Genomic DNA, 18,477 nt, shown 5'->3' on the forward strand with positions numbered 1-18,477 from the left:
ATGTGGCTGTGGTCCTGTATTGTTCACTTCTAAATTTTATTATTACATAAATGTTTATTGTATACTCAATTTTCTACAACTATTGATGTTCTTCAAAACTTTTTAAATATAACATTTATTGAAAGTGCAAAAATCTATTTAGCAGGAATCCAAAAACACAGTAAGCAACATAACAATAACCGGAATTTATGTGTCTTTTCTAGATCAGTGCAATGGGCAATTAAAAAAAACTGATAAAATGATTGAAAACTGGACAGAGATTACATGAAACTAAAATTCAACAGAAAGATGGATATGTAAAAAAAAAAAAAAAAAAAAAAAAAAAGTGTCCTAGCTGCCTTTTTATATAACCAATATAAATGCCATAATTTATGATCACGTAAAGGGCAACTTCACTTATGAGGGACAAAATAGCAAATAAAAAGACAATAACATAAAATTGAGTCTCAAGTGATATTGTAATTGAATGTTATTAAAAACTCTTTCCTTTTTATCTGTAGCACAGTACGTTTCTGTAAAATGCGATATGGCTACCTGGAGGTGTTCTGTACATAGATTGGATACAGTACGCCCCCTGAAAATATAATATTAGCCTACTTATGTAACTGGCTTACCCAGAATTCTGCACGAAGATACAAGTCAGATTTTTGGCATCCTTTCCACAAAAATGTAATTTTTGGTGAGATACTCCCAAAGGGAAATCACGTCTAAAGGGATGCAGACCCTGGCGCTTTCCTCAGAGCCCTGCGTGTGCAGCATCTGATAATTATAAAACTACTCTCATACAGATTCATTTTGCACATGGACCAAGACAAACAGCTATTTCTTCAAAAATAACCAAGGGTAGGAATTTGCAACAAAGTTTGTTAAAATCCTTGCAATGTACATACATCACGCAGAGAGGAATGTTTTTTTTTTTCTCTCTCTCTCTCTCAACAAAAAGGTGGTGTTACTCTTTAGGTCTCATGCACACTGGACGTTTTTACAGCTGCTGTTTTTGTTTATCCTATGTGTCCATGCACACAAAGGCTGTTATCAGCGGTTTTTGGCAGGGGCAGTTTCTGGCTGTAAAAACCCCCCCGAAAACGAGTGGGTTTTGAGTGGCGTTTTTCAGCTGTAAAAACACTATTGTCGATAAACGCCAAGAAACTATGCTAACTGGTGTTTGACGACGTTTTTTTTATTCCATTGCTTTTTTAACCATGGGTTCTGTTTCGAGGTGTCGTTCATGGAACACAGCCTGGGTTCACACTGGTGCATGCTGAACACTGCATGTTATTTGCACCAAAAACGCACCGCTTCCCTGTGCACATCACATGTGATGTCTGTGCGATGTGATTTGAGCCATATATTTTGTGTGGCTCAAATTGTATCACATATGCACCAAAATGCTGTAGGACCCTTTTTCCCCCCGCACCTAAATCTTATCGCATGGTTGTGAACACTTATGTGATGCAATTCTGGCAAGCATTGCATTGTGGGAAAGTGGAAGTTACTAAAATAGCAGAGAGGTGATTTTTTTTTAGCTAAAAACAGCAAAAAATCACTAATGCAAAAAAACGCCAATGAAAAAAAGCTGAAAAACTCACTACAAAAGCTACTCCTGTTTTTTACAATGTCCAGTGTGCATGAGGCCTTAAAGTGATTTTACTGGAAGGACCCTGAAGACTCCTTCTGCACAGAGGTACCCTGTATATATCCTCTCTGGCACCCACCTGGATAACACTCCTTCCTTTAACTGCCGAACAAATCAAACATGCAGAATGCTGGTCCAATACAGTGGGATTAGGGAAACCAGCAAGCTCTTGGGATCAAGGTCACACTATACACCAATCATTACAAGTCACACTGACGTGCTATGCACATCCTTCCTTATGCATAAGGGGACTTGTGATGTTCGCTGTATAGCCTAACCCTTTAACAAATAGATTGCTCCTTTCCAAGATCTCATCATATTGGATCATTTTACTGGAGGGACATTTATGCATCCTATACATTCCTTGCATCCCCTGATCTACCACCAGATTAGCCAAGAAATACTTGGTAATTCCAGGTATGGAGAAGACCTCATGACACTTTGTCTACTACAGCAGCCAATCACCAGGCCTGAGTGCCTTCTCATGGGGGCTTGTCAAAGGATTATGGTGGCCAAACGCAGTGTTAGATGCATAAAAGTTCCTGCTGTAAAATGGACCTGTTATGTGGCTTAGTAAGGCCAAAGTATTGGTTCATGTTAAAGACAGGAAAATAACTGAATAAAAACACAAACTCTAGTTTTCATTGCTCATGGTGCTTTTAATTTCACAAACACAAGGCACGCAATAACCCTTCTAAGCAAAACAAGGGACTTCATTTTGTGCCCCTATTAATTCATTATGAATAGCCAGATCAGGATATTCCATGAAATAAAAAAAAAAAATAAAAAAAATCAGTTATCTGTTAACAGAAAATGGGGGTTGGAAGGCTTACTTCAAAGTAAGCTTGATTCCTTGGGAAATCAAAATACAGACATGCAACTCAAAGAAAAGACCAGCTAATTTGCCTAAAAGCCCCTACAAACACACACAAAAAATAATCGAAACCATAATTCTATGCAGACACATGGAGGACAGTAAAAACAAATCGTATAAACCAAAGTAGGCAGACAGAATTTTGCTATCGTTCTTGGCGACTTTATCAAGGTGGCAGCATCACTTTTTTAAAAGGTGTTCAAAAGGTGTCTAGGAACATACATCCCCAATAAATAAATATAAAAATGAATTCATCTTCATCATTATTTAGTATGGAGTCAACAGTGTACTTGAGAGCTAAGCCTAGAAGCCATTTAGTGAGAAAGGCCCATTTATATCCTTGGCAGGTTTACGCAGGTCAATGCATACATGGGTTAAGCATTCCTTTTGGTCTAGCCGACATCTGTGTGAAGCGATGACAGGTGCTGTCCATTTTTTTTTTTTTTTGATGCACTAACAACAGTTATCTGGTCTATTAATGATAGTAGAAATGCAGGACATGGAACAGTTGATGATAATGCACATAAAAATGCATATGCAGAGGTGTAAAATCAGCCTATTTAACAACTGTGATCCAATGGGAAAACCAAAACCATCAGGTACGAAGTGCAACCACCAAGCTCTAACTTGCTGTAGCAACAAAAAAAGGAGAAGTTGATTGGTTGCCATGCGGGACACATACATTTAGGTGGCAACAGCAGCATATACTCAAATTTCCCACTGTCCCGTTCAGCCGCTGGAAAGAAAAAGAAGACACTCAGCACTTCCACATATGAAGAAGTATGTGAATGACGTCATGTGACAGGGCCGATGCCAGGTGAATGGGATGGTGAGAGAGTCCTCAGCATTGTCTAAGAGAAGACTGGAGCTTACTTCCCTTTTTCCCAACAGCAATGCGGCGAGTATAATACCTCTGCCATTTAGGATTTTTTTTTTTCTTTTTTTTTTTTTTTTTTTTAGGAACTGACATAGTCCTGTTAATGCTCACAGCATTACCTTCTGTCACATTCAAAGGTAAAGAAATCCACACTGACTAGACAAAAAGCAAAACATCCATGATACAACAGTGCCTGATGTAAGAAACCGCTTTGTCTCTAGCAACCAAGTAAGAGTCGCTGTTGCTAGTTTAAAAAGGAAACAAAAAAGGCTTCCCTGCTTAGAACAAGGTTAAGACTGACCCTGCCACATCCAAACTCTTCAGCCTCTAAGACAGTCAGATACCTGGTCTGTGGTGCACATAACATCACAATTGTGTCCTGTAAGGGTCTGGGGAAAGAACTAACTAGAGTGTGTAGAGGAGGACCAGGCATCCAACAATCTGGAAAACTGTAGAGATTCACAGCGGGGGGGAACCTTTGTTTTAAAAAAAAAAAAACAAATTTTAAAGAGTCGCTTTAACGCTTGATAAGACATTTTTGGTGATGAAAGCCAAAACAGCTGTGAAAAACAGAATTTAATTCTAAGGGTGTCCATACATTTACCATTTCAGGAGAGAATCAGATCTAGTGTGGGCCACTGCTGAGTTTCACAGAACACTGAGCAGGGATATGGGTCACAAATGGAGGAACAGTGCCATTCTGCATAGTGGCCATCCTCCTAAGAGCAGGGTGTATAGTCTCAGGAGGTCTGCTGTATCCCCCCAATGAATGATTGTAGAAATACTGTCTACGTATCAAAGAGTTATGATGGAAAACATAATTAGCTAAGGGCCTCCACAGTGCTGATGCAGATCTCATTAAACTCGCTCACCTAAAAGATATGGAACATTGGGGTTATAACCTGGCAGACTGGACAACACAAAGCTGACAACAATGTTTCTGGCTGTCTGACCTACCTCGTTTTCTACTGCAGAGCAGTAAGAAACAAGGAAGTAAGCTCTTTGTCTCATGGCAGAGCCACAATAGGTTTTCTAGCATAGAAGGCAAGGAATTTCTAGATTAGACATTGGCCCTGCCTATCATCCTCCGGTAGTTCGTGTTGAAAACAGATTCAGCATGACAGCCCTGGAAGCTCCATACAAGGCAGAAATGGTGGCTTCAATAGCCCTAACAGGCTCCTTTGAACACAAACTGGGAAAGAGGAAGCAGGAGATCCAAATCTGTATTGAAGCAAGACTTTCCCTGACTACTGCATTGTTACTGAAGACCGATTCCTGTTACACAGGGTATAATCAGATTCAGAGAAATTAAATGAAAAATAAAAGATAAGAAAAAAATGAGAAATGAAAAAAAAAAATTTGAATCAAATATTGATTCAGAACTGGGAATTCCACCACAAAAGGAAGGCTTCCCAATTTAGCGTTAGTTCTCAGTTTGTGTACAGTCCTGTGTCCTCGCTGCACTCAGCCCTTAATCACGGCAATGGGCCGCAGCTTGATGGCTTTCTTGCTGATTCCTGCATCGTGACATGTGTTCACTACATCTGTGACGTTTTTGTATGATTCAGGAGCCTACAAAGATATAAAAACAATGATTTGAAAGGAAGGAACCTACACACTGAAATTAAAAAGATAAGTTCACCTTTCGTAACATGTTACAAAGGGATTGCCCCCCCCCCCCCCGACCTGACAGCTAGCAGGGATCTACTTCTTTGTTTCACAATTTTTTAAAAAAATGTGGGTTCCTCCCACCTAGCCATGTCACTCATTCACATTGTCCTGTGAATGCAAAACTACAAGGTCTGGCAGCCTTTGAGGCAGTCGGCTTGTAGTTTTCAATAACTACCACGGCGCTGTGAGCGCCGTGGTAGTTCATAGAGTCTTCTTGTTAGAATGTATAGGACCGCGTACAAGGTATGAGGTAGCCCCAAATACTGACAGATCTGCAGGAGACCTGCATGGCACCAACGATCTTGCTGATGGATGGTGCAATGCTTTACAGGCTCCTGCAGCAAAAAATAATAAATGTACATTTTTTTTACCTGCAAAAAAAAAATACATTTGCATTTATTACATTTTTTTTTTTTTAAACAGTGAACTTATCCTTTAAATGTCTTAGAAGATTCTTGAAGCCTTTCCCTGAGGTATTTCTGTAAAGTTCAAATTAACCTTTAAAGTCAGCTAAACAAATTTCAGATGCATCAAAATAAAATTGTGCACAAAGTTTTACAGCGTCTTTTCTTTAGAAAGCAACCATTGCCCGCGTAGAAAAGTGTATCCCCTGCCAGCTTGCAGCTAAGAAAAATCCCTGCACTCTGTGTGGAAGCAGTGGTTTCTCTGCAGAGGTAAAATCCCCACCACTCCTCAATGGTGAGTCAGAACAATCGCTCTGCAATCACCAAAGCTCAAGATTCCTACTGATTGGAGAGCTCTGGTGCTAACTCTGCAAGGGGTGTGCCAGTCCTCTGCAATGAAACTATTGCTTCCAGACAGACAGAAGGAGTCCTTCTCTGCAGCATGCTGGCAGGAGATAGGCTTTTCTATAGGGGCCGTGACTTCTTTCTAAAGAAAGAATTGAAAATGCGCAGCCAATTAGCAGCAAAATTGGGCGCAGCAATAATTGAAAAAGTGCCACATCCTAGTTGAAATGTCAGATAAGTGGAGAAAGATATGGACTTTATAGGCACTGATAGCGGCTTATAATAGAAAACTTTTTATTGATTGACATTTAAAACCAGAAAGGATTCCCAAACGAGGAAATAACAAAAAACACAATACATAAAAGATAATACCTTAATGTATGTAGGTAACATAGGCACTATTTACATAGGGTGATAATACACAATAATTTACATATCACATAATAATAAATGGCAGGAAAATGTATACGTCACCATCCTGTAGGTCTCATAGACGATAACAGAACCGTGGCTACTATCGTCCCTGAGTTCCACTTATGCGACGCTGGAATGGTAAAGGATTCATGCAGCCAGATGCCCTACATGTTTCGCTTGAATGATCAAGCTTCCTCTGGAGCTACTGGTACATAACATTCCATATGGAGCCATGTATGAATTCAAGGCAGGCCTGAGCCAGTGTGTAGAAAAGATAAATGAAGTAAATCATGACGGGGGAACTTATTGGAATGAATTGCCAAAAGGTACCAGGAGCAGATGAGAATGTCTTGAAGGACACAAAGTATAAATAGATTGCCACAAACGGCAATTAGCCAGATGTATAAGGAATAAGATATGCCAGAAGGGAGGTCACTCTGGCAGAGGCATCAAGAATGGAACTATTCTAACAAGGGTATCCCCCGGATGGGGAGAAACCACCATCATGGTGTCATGGTGACCATTACCCGTCATGATTTACTTCATTTATCTTTTCTACACACTGGCTCAGGCCTGCCTTGAATTCATACATGGCTCCATATGGAATGTTATGTACCAGTAGCTCCAGAGGAAGCTTGATCATTCAAGCGAAACATGTAGGGCATCTGGCTGCATGAATCGTTTACCATTCCAGCGTCGCATGAGTAGAACTCAGGGACGATAGTAGCCACGTTTCTGTTATCTATGAGACCTTCAGGATGTGACGTATACATTTTCCTGCCATTTATTATTATGCGATATGTAAATTATTGTGTATCATCACCCTTTGTAAATAGTGCCTATGTTACCTACATACATTAAGGCATTATCTTTTATGCAAGGTATTAAACAGCTTTTGTTTTGATGTAAATGGTATGAATTTTGCCGATTTGAACTGAACAAATACTGATGTAGCAATTAAAGAGGAAGTAAAGTCGAATGTAAAATATGTACTTATAGGTAAGCCTTATTATAGGCTTACGTATAGATACTGTCAATATCTCCTAAACGTGTACCATTTAGGAGATATGTACATTGCATTCAGCCGATTAAGTCATCGGCGCATACAATCTGAAGAAACAGCCTCCCCTGCCGTTCCTTCAGATAACTGTGCCGTGAGGTTCCCCCGCACATGCGCGGAGTGACGTGATCGCGGCCTTTGCCTGTCACACAGCCCGAGTCCGCGGACCATGAAGGAAGACTGGGAGAAGATGGACGCTGCCTCCAGCAACTACATCACATCACTGGAGGGCTTTGTTTTCAGGTAAGTTTCACAGAATATGCTAGAATGTGATGCATACTAGCACATTATGCCTTTACCTTGCAGACCAAAAAAAAAAAAAAAAAGTAGCCAGCAGTTTACAACCACTTTAAACTAAGGGACATATTTATAGTAGTAGCAGTAAATAGCACATTCACCAAAAATTCACTGCAGCTGAATCTTCTCCTAAACTACAGGGAAAGATTAACCACCTGTAAATGTTAGGTAAAGTCACATTCACTGCCTATAATTATGCCACCAATACATCACATTCATTTAGACATCTTTAAAAATAAAAATCAAAACAAATTAATATTTTTATAAATCAATGAAACTTACCTCCTCCATAACCAACTTTGGTGAGGCCACTCGTATAGCGATACCCATATCTGCCAGCTTGTCAAGAACATCCTGGAAGTCCAGGTTACGTCTAGACTTGGCTCTAGAAAGAGCCCGTCCCTGCAGGAGACAGTCTAGGTTTTAGCAACACAAAAAGGCCACTGGTTGCTTGTATACAAACACACATATAAGATGAAATGTCTACTTACAGCTCCATGGCAAGTGGTGCCAAATGTCTCAGTCATCCCTTGCTCAGTTCCAGTTAGGACATAGCTGCAGGTCCCCATTGTGCCACCAATTAGCACTGGCTGTCCGGTCAACTGGGGTGAGAAGAAAAACGAAATTAGCGATTTTTCTAAAGTACAGAACTTTAATACCGTTTCAAAGTGAAAGAACTTTAAAAGCATAAAAAGGTAGAACTATGGCCTGCCATTAAGCTTTTTGCTGCCAGAGCCATTTTTGCACACGTTTAAAAATCATTTTGTGCCTGAAGATTACAAAATAATACTTTTGTTTTAACTTACCAGTGGGGTGCCAATCCTTAGATCAAGTGATCAGAAAACTTAACTGGGCTACATTTTATAGAAGTCCTATTAGAAGGTTTGATTAAGTCTTCTCACCTGGTAATCCACAGCAATCAGCGGGTGATGGGGTGGGAAGGCTCGCGTTGATCCCTTCCTGTGTACCAACAGGGTCGTCTCCTTCCCGTCCACCACGTGCTGCTCCACTTTGGCAATATTGTGAGAGACGTCATAGATGACATGCAAGTCAAGGTCATCGGGAGTCGTGTTAAACACTTTGGCAAAGGCCTACAAGAGACATAAGACAGAACAGGTTTGTTCACTTGTTGGCAGCCCACAGTGAAAAGTGGAAGAAAGGCACAAGGGGATGTGCCACAAATAAACCAACCAAAGGTCTGATGAGTCATCTGGAACTAAAAGGGTATTTCATCAACAGAAGAGCCCCAAGAGGTTAGGATACAAAGGTCAGCAGGTGCAGTCGTTGTAACATTCAGTACATAAGAGATGCCTGCTCAAGGTTAAAATGCTACACATTACCTTTGGAAGTAAAAGCACCTGGGGGTCTCAATGCAATCAAGTCCATCTTTCTCAAAGTCATGCAGAACAGCAACAACATAATCCCCAAATGACCAGCTTGGCTTCAGTAGCCCACAATATCCTAACCGGTCACAGAGGCCTCTAAAACAGGATAAGGGAGGCTAATATATATTTATCATTGCCTGATAACTATATAAAAGAATCTAAGTGGGGAAATTATCTAATCAGTCTAGGCCTTAGCAATCCCTACCTGTCTTGTGAGGAAAGTCATGGATGAGCGGTTCACCCAGGCGTAGTTGCCGGCAGAAGCCATGCCTTTTAGATAATCTTGGCCTTCAGGAGAGGAAATTCTGGCACATGCCAACTGCCGATCATTGACTATGATCTTATCTCTCTTCATGGCTTTCTCCATAGCAACCAAGGCATCTGCAAGGCAAAATAATGACAGTCATCACATTTAGGTCAATTAAACTGGTCTAATTAGTATTATGAAGAACTTGCTTCATCTGCTTTACACCGTTCTAGGTTTGTATTATACAGTATATCAACAATAGTATTTCTCCCAAATGTCTCTCTTATAAAAGCAGAGACTTCGTACAGGGTTCCCTTCCTTAAATCTGAACTCCAGCCTTCCTTTCATCCTTGTAGTTGTACAGGCTCCTCTCCTGAATTGAAATAGCATACTTTGATTTCTCTGCACACCGTGAGCACCTTACGGCGTACATAAGAAGCTGCAGCAAGTCACATAGAACCTGCTTCATTTCCTGGCTGGAGGAAATCCAGCATCTAGCCCTTTCCTTACCAGTTTGGTGGTCCTAGCCTGAGCCCTCTAATCATTGGATTTCAGTTCTTTTACCAATGGAGGCTTAGTATCGCATAAGGGCATTATATAGGGCAGCCTGCATACACATGCAGTCTGCATAGGAATACGCACTGCTGCAGACTGACATTCTCATCAAGAAATTTTGATATTTACATTTCTCCTTCCAAGAGCAAGCCCACTCATTGTATCTGGTCTGAGAGCTCTTGAGAGGAGTACAGAGGCACGGTGCTGTGATGTCTTCCGTAAGACCAGTACAGCATCCTGCCAGCCCTTCCCAGCAGTCATGGCTACAGGCGATACAGGCACGTCATGCATTGGCACAGCGTCTTGTAGCTCCAAGCAGCAAGCTTAGGTCTGTAAACTGACCACGCCAATACAGATCTACAACAGTGCTTGGTGTGGTCAGACTGAAAGAAGAAACAAAAAGGAACTGGAAAGCCATCAGGCATTTTACAGCAAATGGAGAAAGAAAAGCAAGCAAAACACGTAACATTTATCAACAGCTACACTAATATACAAACATATACAGTATATGCAATATTTATTTTTGGGTTAACATAAAGACAATGCAGGTATTTAATGAAGCTAAATCTAAGCATACATTTTAATGAATACAAAACTGGATTAAAATTCTTTTTCTATTCTGCCTGAAATTCAAATTCTAAAAAGGCACAGTATTCTGAAAATACTAATGCACAGCTGGGGACATTTACAAAAGTGCAGGCATTTATTAAAACTCAGTCTAGTAAAACATATTCACAAAAACCTACCTGTGGCTACTTGGTGCCCCAGGCCTCGGCTACCACTGTGGATCATAACACACACTTGACCCTTGTGATCGATGCCCATCTTCTTGCCAGCATATTCATCATAGATTTCATCCACAACCTGGATCTCTGCATAGTGGTTCCCAGCACCTAAAGTTCCCAGCTGGGAGGATGGCAAAGAAAATGTCATAAAATCACATGGGCTGGAAAACAAACTTTTTTTATAAATACAGTAATTGAAATTAAATGCATTATAGAACTTTAGATGGGAAAAAAATACATGCCATGGCTGCCAGATGGAAATTAAATATATTAAAAAAAAAAAAAAAAAAAAACACACACACAACAACACACACACACACACACACACACACACACACACACACACACCTGAAATAAGATTTTTGAACTTTCTATAAAATTGTTTTAGAATCCAAAACTACAGATTTTCATTAAGGGCTCTTTCACACTATCCGCTCCGTCGGCGGACTCCGTTTATCTCAGCGGGGGATCGATCCGCTGATCCCCCGCTGAGCAGGAGAATGACAGCTGTTCTCCGCGCTGTGTGCGGAGACACAGCTGTCAGAGCCCCATACATCTCTATGGGGGAATCGGATGGGAACGGACCGTCGGTCCGTTTTCATCCGATCTGCTGGACGGATGGAAAATAGGGTTTTTCATCCGTCCAGATTTGATGGATCGGATTGGATGTCAGCGAACATGTCTCCGCCGACATCCGATGCCCCATAGGGATGCATGGGGGGACCGTTGAGATCCGCCTGTGTGAAAGGGGCCTAAGGGTACCTTCACTCAAAAGTGAACATACCACTTAAAACCCTCCCCACACTATCACATCTGAGTTTTTTTTTTTTTCTGGGAGTTGGTACCTTTATTTGACAGATACCTCCCGCCTGCAGGCTCTTGGGACACTTTACATGTCCCAGAAGGCTGCAGGACCAGGCTCACTGCGCTGTGTAATCTTGCACATGTGCAGCGGGATAAATCACAGCCAGCTCTTGAATCCAAGATAGCAGTGCGTGGGACCTGCAGGAAAAGTACTTTTAGCTGCTGACTTGTACTTTTAAAAAAAAAAAAATGGATGAAGCTCTTTTTAGAGAAATCTAGGGTTATATTGCCGCATACATGAATAGTATAGGAAGGATTATAGTCTCTAGGAGACAGCTTTTACGTGCTTATTTTCAATTTCTTCTGTAGGTGGCAGTATAACCCTAGGCTGCTTAATGAGAATCTATGTCTCCCAATAGAAGACAAGGAAATATAATTAAAATGGTCAACGGATAGCAATGTAAAATAATGTAAAAAAGGAAAAAAAAAATGAGCAGATTAGCAGGAAAAGCATAGTTGTTTACACATACTTACATTATGCAACCTATAGATATATGCAAAAGTTCTATGAGATCATTCCATACCTGGGGTAGGCCTCTTTTCTTTGCTTTGGAAGACACCTTGCTAGGATCAGCTTGCAGCATCCTGCCATACTCCTCGCAGTGCTCTTTATCCTCTGCCCAAGCATAGCCTTCCCTTAGAGACCAATCCACGCCCATCTCCAGAGCCTCTTCCAGGTCCCTAGACACAGAGCATGGATACATCAAATTAATTTTAAAGCAGTATTAAACAAAATTAGATTCTCAAATGAATATGTTGTTCTTTACAAGGGAAACATTCCCTTCTGCTACTTCTTCAATGTTATGAGTTATTTGTGTCACCACATACTTGGCACTCATAGGGATGACGCCCTTGGATCCCACTCCGACAGGAATGTGGTCGAACATAGACTGGGCCAGCTGCTCCTTCACAGGTTGTACATCGCTCTCGTCCAGATTGGTGCGTAGCAAACGGACTCCACAATTAATGTCAAATCCGACACCACCTGCATAAGGTAAGGGTTATCAGGCTAATGAAATAAAACTGTCCACTGCTTCAATGGAACTATTAGTTGCTATATTACTAAGCAAATTTATATTTTTTACTAAGGCTAAAATATGAGCTGATCAATTCCTAGGCTTATATAGAGATTACAGACAACCTACAATGATATAAATATAGATGTCATAGTAAATATAGATAACTAATTTATCTCAATACCTATCCACAAAACATCCTCAATGAGAGCTGTTCTGGAATAGGATTTGCCCCATATTGGGGCAATAGAAATAAAGGTTGCCTCTAAAATACCCAATTTATCACAATCTGCCCAATCAGCAGTCAATCTCGGATCAATTTCTCTAACTCTAATCCTCAAGAAAAAAAAAAAAATAAACAAACCTGGAGATACAACAGCGTCTGGGTTGCTCATATCAAAAGCAGCCATGTTTCCAATGGCAAATCCATAGCCGGAGTGGACATCGGGAAGACCAATGGACCTCTGAAGCAGAAGAAAACAAAACATTTAGAAGTACAGTATGTAGCAGAATTATATTTTTAGAAGCACAAAACACTGTTCAAATTTAAAGCCCACCTCGTGGTGTATCAAATAATTAAAGACCATCTCTCAGGCAAACATTAACCCCTCCCCCTCTCAGCCCTCCTGCAAGTATTTTTATTACCTTGTGAAGCAAGATATTCTTACCCTAGTCTGCCGAGGTCCCTCGCTGGTGGTGTGGAGATCAGCTTTGGATAAATCAATGATACGGGTCCCATACTCACCTTCTCTCTGGTGCTCTCTTTTCTGGGTTGAATCTTATTCAGCATCATTCAACCCACTTCCTGTGAGCCCTGGTCTCATGGACAAATCCTCTGGGGAGGAGTCATGCAGCCCGGGCTTACTTAAGCAAGAAATCTTTTGCATTTATTGAACAAATATAACAAAACACTTATAATGGTATATTTAACGAACCAAAGAGACTAAGTAAGAGAAGGTAATTGTTAGGGTTATACATACACACTGTATGATCTTTTTGTTGATACATCATCAACTGTCCCTCAACATTGCTGGGATGATCAGATACTTAAGTTTCATATTTCATCTGTAATTTTGAGGATGATTAACCTCCCCCCATCCGCGCTACAGCCTATATACGGCTGCAGCGCGGACTTGAATTTTCGGGAGGCCATTTTTAAACGGCCTCCCAGTGACACGCCCCCCGCGCACTCCCACAAGCGCGCAGCGGGGAAAATCTGTGTCGGCCGTGTCCCTTGGACACGGCCGATCACAGATCGTGGTGAATGGCCAATCACAGCGGCCATTTACCATGTGATCGGGCTGTCCAATGAGCGATGATCTCATATGTAAACATATGAGATCATCTCTCATCGCCGGCGCTCCTTCCTCACACGGAGCCTGCAGTGTGAGGAAGGAGGGGGAGCCTCACAGCGCCGGGGACACAGAGACATGTAATCAGGGAACCGATCACCAGTGCCCTGATTACTAAAAGGTAAAAACATACACACAGTGCCCCCCCCCATCAGTGCCCACAGTGCCCCCATCAATGCCCACAATCAGTGCCCATAGTGCTGCCAGTCAGTGCCCATCAGTGCCTGCTCATCTAGGCACTGACTGGCAGCACTATGGGCACTGAGTGTGGGCACTGATGGTGCTGCCCATCAGTGCCACCCGTCAGTGTCCAGTGCCATCCGCCAGTGCCCATCAGTGCCGCCTATCAGTGCCGCCTATCAGTGCCGCCTATCAGTGCCGCCTATCAGTGCCGCCTATCAGTGCCGCCTATCAGTGCCGCCTATCAGTGCCCATCAGTGCCGCCTCATCAGCGCCCATCAGTGCCGCCTCATCAGCGCACATCAGTGCCGCCTCATCAGCGCACATCAGTGCCGCCTCATCAGCGCACATCAGTGCCGCCTCATCAGCGCACATCAGTGCCGCCTCATCAGCGCACATCAGTGAAGGAGAAAAATTTATTTTCAAAATTTACTCGCAGAAAATAAGAAAAACTTTTTTTTTTCAAAATGTTGTCTTTATTCTTTTTTTTTGTAAAAAATAAAAAACCCAGAGGTGATTACATACCACCAAAAGAAAGCTCTATTTGTGTGAAAAAAAATGATAAAAATTTCATATGGGTACAGTGTAGCATGACCGCGCAATTGTCAGTCATAGTGTGACAGCACTGAAAGCTGAAAATTGGCCTGGATGGGAAGGGGGTTTAAGTGCACAGTAGGCAAGTGGTTAAACCCTTAACACATATGTATGGCAACATGGCAGGTGGGACTTAACGCATAGTTGCTGCATATATGCGTCACTGTGTTGTTCTGAAGCACCCTTCATTGGCGCCCGCAGAACTGTGACCAAGCTGTAACCAGCTTCTGATTACATCATCACTGGGCAGGCAATCACAGTGAATGAATAAACAGGAGCCCCCTGTAATATTGCAGCCCACTTAAAGGGCTGCCTCCTGCCAAGGCAAGGGGTTAATCCTAAAGAGCAAAACATCCTAAAAATACAATACAAAATACTTACATGGACAATTCCTGGTAAGGCTGCCACATTGCCAATCTGCTTCATAGCAGGGAGGAAACCGCCAGCTCCTAAACAAGCAAAAAAAAAAAAATAGATCTAAGTGGTTATGAAATTCACATTATGTTTTAATAAAGGATGGGTTCACCCAAATGCAACATTTCAAGTTAGGTAGATGCTGTAAAGTTAAAGGGCACTTCCCCTTTAAAGCTGTCCAGGATGAGCAAATATTGTCAAAATACAAAAGTCATGTGTATTCTTACTTCAACTTTGGTGTGCTTCCAGATCTGTGCAGTAATCCAGTGTGAAGCTTCGCCTCTGTGCAGGAGCTTCCTGTAATAAAGACCTCTCACTGCTGCTCTCTCTTTGTGCAGAGCGACAGGTCTTGTCTCTGCCCCCCTTCTGTAGTATTTTGCAGGCAGTCTGTAGTGAGTGGAACCTACTGGGTGCCAGCTCTGCACAAGCTGTGTACAGCACAGTTATGATGTCACTTCTACTTTGAACAGCGATTTCATTTGCGGCTCGACTTGCGTATACGTTTTTTTTTGTGCGCGAGCGAACGGTGACGGGGGCAGCTAAATTTTTTTTTTTTCCCCATTTATTTTTTTTATTTTTTTAACTTTATTACAGTTTAAAAAAAAAAAAAAATCTGATCACTTTTATTGCTGTCACAAGCAATGTAAACATCCCTTGTGACAGCAATATGTGTGACAGGTACATTTTATGGAGGGACCGAGGGTCTAAAAGACCCTAGACCCCTCCACTACACTTCCCTGTATGCAAAACGCCAAAAACTGCGTTTTTGCATACAGCCGATTTTCAAATTTGCCGCCTTTTGCAGCACAGTAACCCGGAAGTAACGTCATGGACGCCGCCTCCGGGTTACGTCATCGGGACTCCATCCAGCCGGCGGACGCGCAGGCTGGGTGCTCGGGGCTCCCGGCGGGACGGGAACCCCGAGCAAAGCCACGGAAGGCGGCGGGAGGGGGGGTCGTCCCCTCCCGCCCCCCCGGGTACCGATCGAGCGGCTCCCGAGCCGCATCGGTCGGTACCGACGGAAAGCCAACCGTCGGCTTCAAACCACGGTACCGGGATGGTGTCTCTAGCTAGAGGCATCATCCCGGTACACTACCGCAAAGTTTACCGACGTAGACCTACGTTAGTATGCGGTAAGTGGTTAATCAAGTTCGGTTTATTCAGTTTTAGATATAAAAGTACATTATAGTACAGAAACAAAGTGCCTTTTCCACCAAAATACGGTGTGTGAACCCATGTTCCATGTGTGTTTCCCACACTGCGTTCAAAATGCACTGTAGTTGCCATTTGCAGCAGGTGTCATAGTTAAAGTGGTTGTAAAGTCTGAATGTTTTTTACCTTCATGCATTCTATGTAGTAAGGTAAAAAACCTTCAGTGGGCTTCTCCCCCCCCCCCAGCCCCCTCTAATACTTACCTGAACCCAATCTTGATCCAGCTATGTACACGAGAGTGTCTGCTCTCCCAGCTCACTACATCCTCGTTGGCTCTGAGACACCAAAGGGAGCCATTGACTTCTTCTGCTGCTGTCAATTCACAGCCAGTGAGGAGGAAGCAGGGCAGAGCAAGCACTATGGGGGCACTTAGCAGGTCAAGGGGCCAGAAGCACCGACAGAGTACCCGGGAAGAGGAGGATCGGGGCTGCTCCGTGCAAAACCATTGCTTGGAGCAGATAAATATAACATGTTTATTTAACCACTTCAATACAGTACAATTTCACCCCCTTCCTGCCCAGGCCAATTTTCAGCTTTCAGCGCTGTCACACTTTGAATGACAATGGCGTGATCATGCTAAACTGTACCCATATAACATTTTTTATCATTTTTTTCACACAAATAGAGCTTTCTTTTGGTGGTATTTAATCACTGATGGGTTTTTTAGAAAAAAAGGCAGAACATTTTGAAAAAAAAAAAAGTTTTTCTTATTTTAGGTGAGTAAATTTTGAAAATAAACAATTTTTCTCCTTCATTGAGGAGGTACTAATATGCCGCAGTGATGAGCACTGATAGGCAGCACAGATGAGCAGGCACTGATGGTGGGCACTAATTGGCACCGCTTTTCACTTTTCTGTGATTATCTGTCCTAGTCTCCCCTTTGAGGAGGAGCCGCTGATCGGCTCTCCTCGCCACACACTCACAGTGTGAGGCACGGAGAGCCGATAAACAGCATTTCCTCATTAACATGTGACTGGCTGTGATTGGACACAGACGATCACATGGGTGAAGAGCTATGTCATTGGCTCTTTACCAAGATCGGGGTTGTGCCGTGTCCTAGCAACACGGTGCACCCACGATCGCTGCACTGCGCACCCCCGCGGGTGCACGAGAGAGGACGTTCTGGTGCGCCGTCATAGGACGGCGTCACAGAACAATGGCTGCACCGCTCCGCCATCATTTGACGGTGGCCGGGCAGTAAGTGGTTTAAAAAAAATAAAAAAATTAACACCCTAAATGCAGGCCACAAAAGCAGTGTAATAGCCTGCACCGAATCGCATGGTACCATGTGATCCGATTGCAGCACATTTTTTGATAAAGTAGTGCACGCCCTAATTTTAGTTTGGTCCAGCGCAATTTAGGCCATTCAAAATGAACAAGCTCAAATTGCACCTCACTGAACTGCATGTGAATTGCAAAGGAATGCGTAGCATGTTCCAGTACGATTCCTGGTGTCAACTGCCAATTAAAACAATTGTTCAACATTCGCACCAGTGAACAGAAAATAATTTGTGCTCCACCCCAATACATTTTACAAAGTCACTATCCGTGAATAGAATATTGATACATATGTCAGCTCTGGATTACATATCAATGCCAGACTTACCTCCACCTCGACAGGCATTTCGCAGTTCCTCAAACATCAACTTCTCCAGAGGATCGTTTACATAGAATACACCCTCCACCTGAAAGCACACAGAAAACTTACTATGTAAGAGCAGGTGAAAGGCAGACAAAAAATTGCTGGATGAGATGGACATTGGAAGATTTCCCCTCTCTTCCTGTTCTAGTGACAACCTAACATTTGGGATTTTCTTTATCTGTCACTTTCAATGATAATTTTAAACAGGACGAATAGAGAAGCTAAATCTACAGGAGGGGAGGGGGGAGGGGTATAGACAGCAAAAACAAACAAATAAAAAATGTATAAAAAAAATTATGTAACAGCTGTTCTATCCATAACTAAAAAAGTTTTGCCTTTATTTATACTTTATGGGGGACACCCCCTTCCCCTCTGAGATAAGTGATCTATACATCATATTATCCCCCCTCCCCCTCCAGCCATTGTAGTGCCTCATCTGCTGGGCAGAGTAAATAGAGGCCTATAGTGCTTCCCCCAATCTATACATAGGACATGTGGTATACCTGCATGTTGGGGACGAATCCCTTGCGGATTCTCCAGCAGTTCTTGTGGATCTTGTCCAGAAACTGTAACTCATCATTGTAGCTGCGGCTCATGGTGACAGCTCTATCTCAGCACGCACACAGACACACACACTGCCAGCCGGCGCCGGA

At 42.5% G+C, this 18,477-nt stretch overlaps 1 protein-coding gene across 1 annotated transcript; it reads right to left on the bottom strand.

Moving 5' to 3' along the window:
- Positions 1-4,510: 4,510 nt before the first annotated feature.
- Positions 4,511-18,470, bottom strand: RTCB (RNA 2',3'-cyclic phosphate and 5'-OH ligase). Its single transcript, XM_082256236.1, has 12 exons — positions 18,328-18,470; positions 17,789-17,867; positions 14,938-15,005; positions 12,795-12,894; positions 12,243-12,399; positions 11,939-12,095; positions 10,512-10,671; positions 9,169-9,344; positions 8,481-8,669; positions 8,070-8,180; positions 7,861-7,980; positions 4,511-4,959 (listed from the first exon to the last, which is right to left on the bottom strand). Exons 1-12 carry the CDS (start codon positions 18,418-18,420, stop codon positions 4,852-4,854), a joined length of 1,518 nt encoding a protein of 505 aa, XP_082112362.1. The 5' UTR covers positions 18,421-18,470; the 3' UTR covers positions 4,511-4,851.
- Between the last annotated feature and the right edge of the window lie 7 nt (positions 18,471-18,477).

Source organism: Pelophylax lessonae, assembly GCF_965119305.1.
Source record: "Pelophylax lessonae genome assembly, chromosome: 4".
NCBI lineage: Eukaryota > Metazoa > Chordata > Amphibia > Anura > Ranidae > Pelophylax > Pelophylax lessonae.

Coding starts and splice junctions, on each gene's coding strand:
- RTCB (XM_082256236.1), bottom strand. CDS start 18,420: ATGAGCCGCAGCTACAATGATGAGTTACAGTTTCTGGACAAGATCCAC. Junction 9,345..10,511: donor GGGGCACCAAGTAGCCACAG/GTAGGTTTTTGT, acceptor TTTGCCTTGCAG/ATGCCTTGGTTGCTATGGAG. Junction 8,670..9,168: donor TGACTTTCCTCACAAGACAG/GTAGGGATTGCT, acceptor TGTCTCTTGTAG/GCCTTTGCCAAAGTGTTTAA.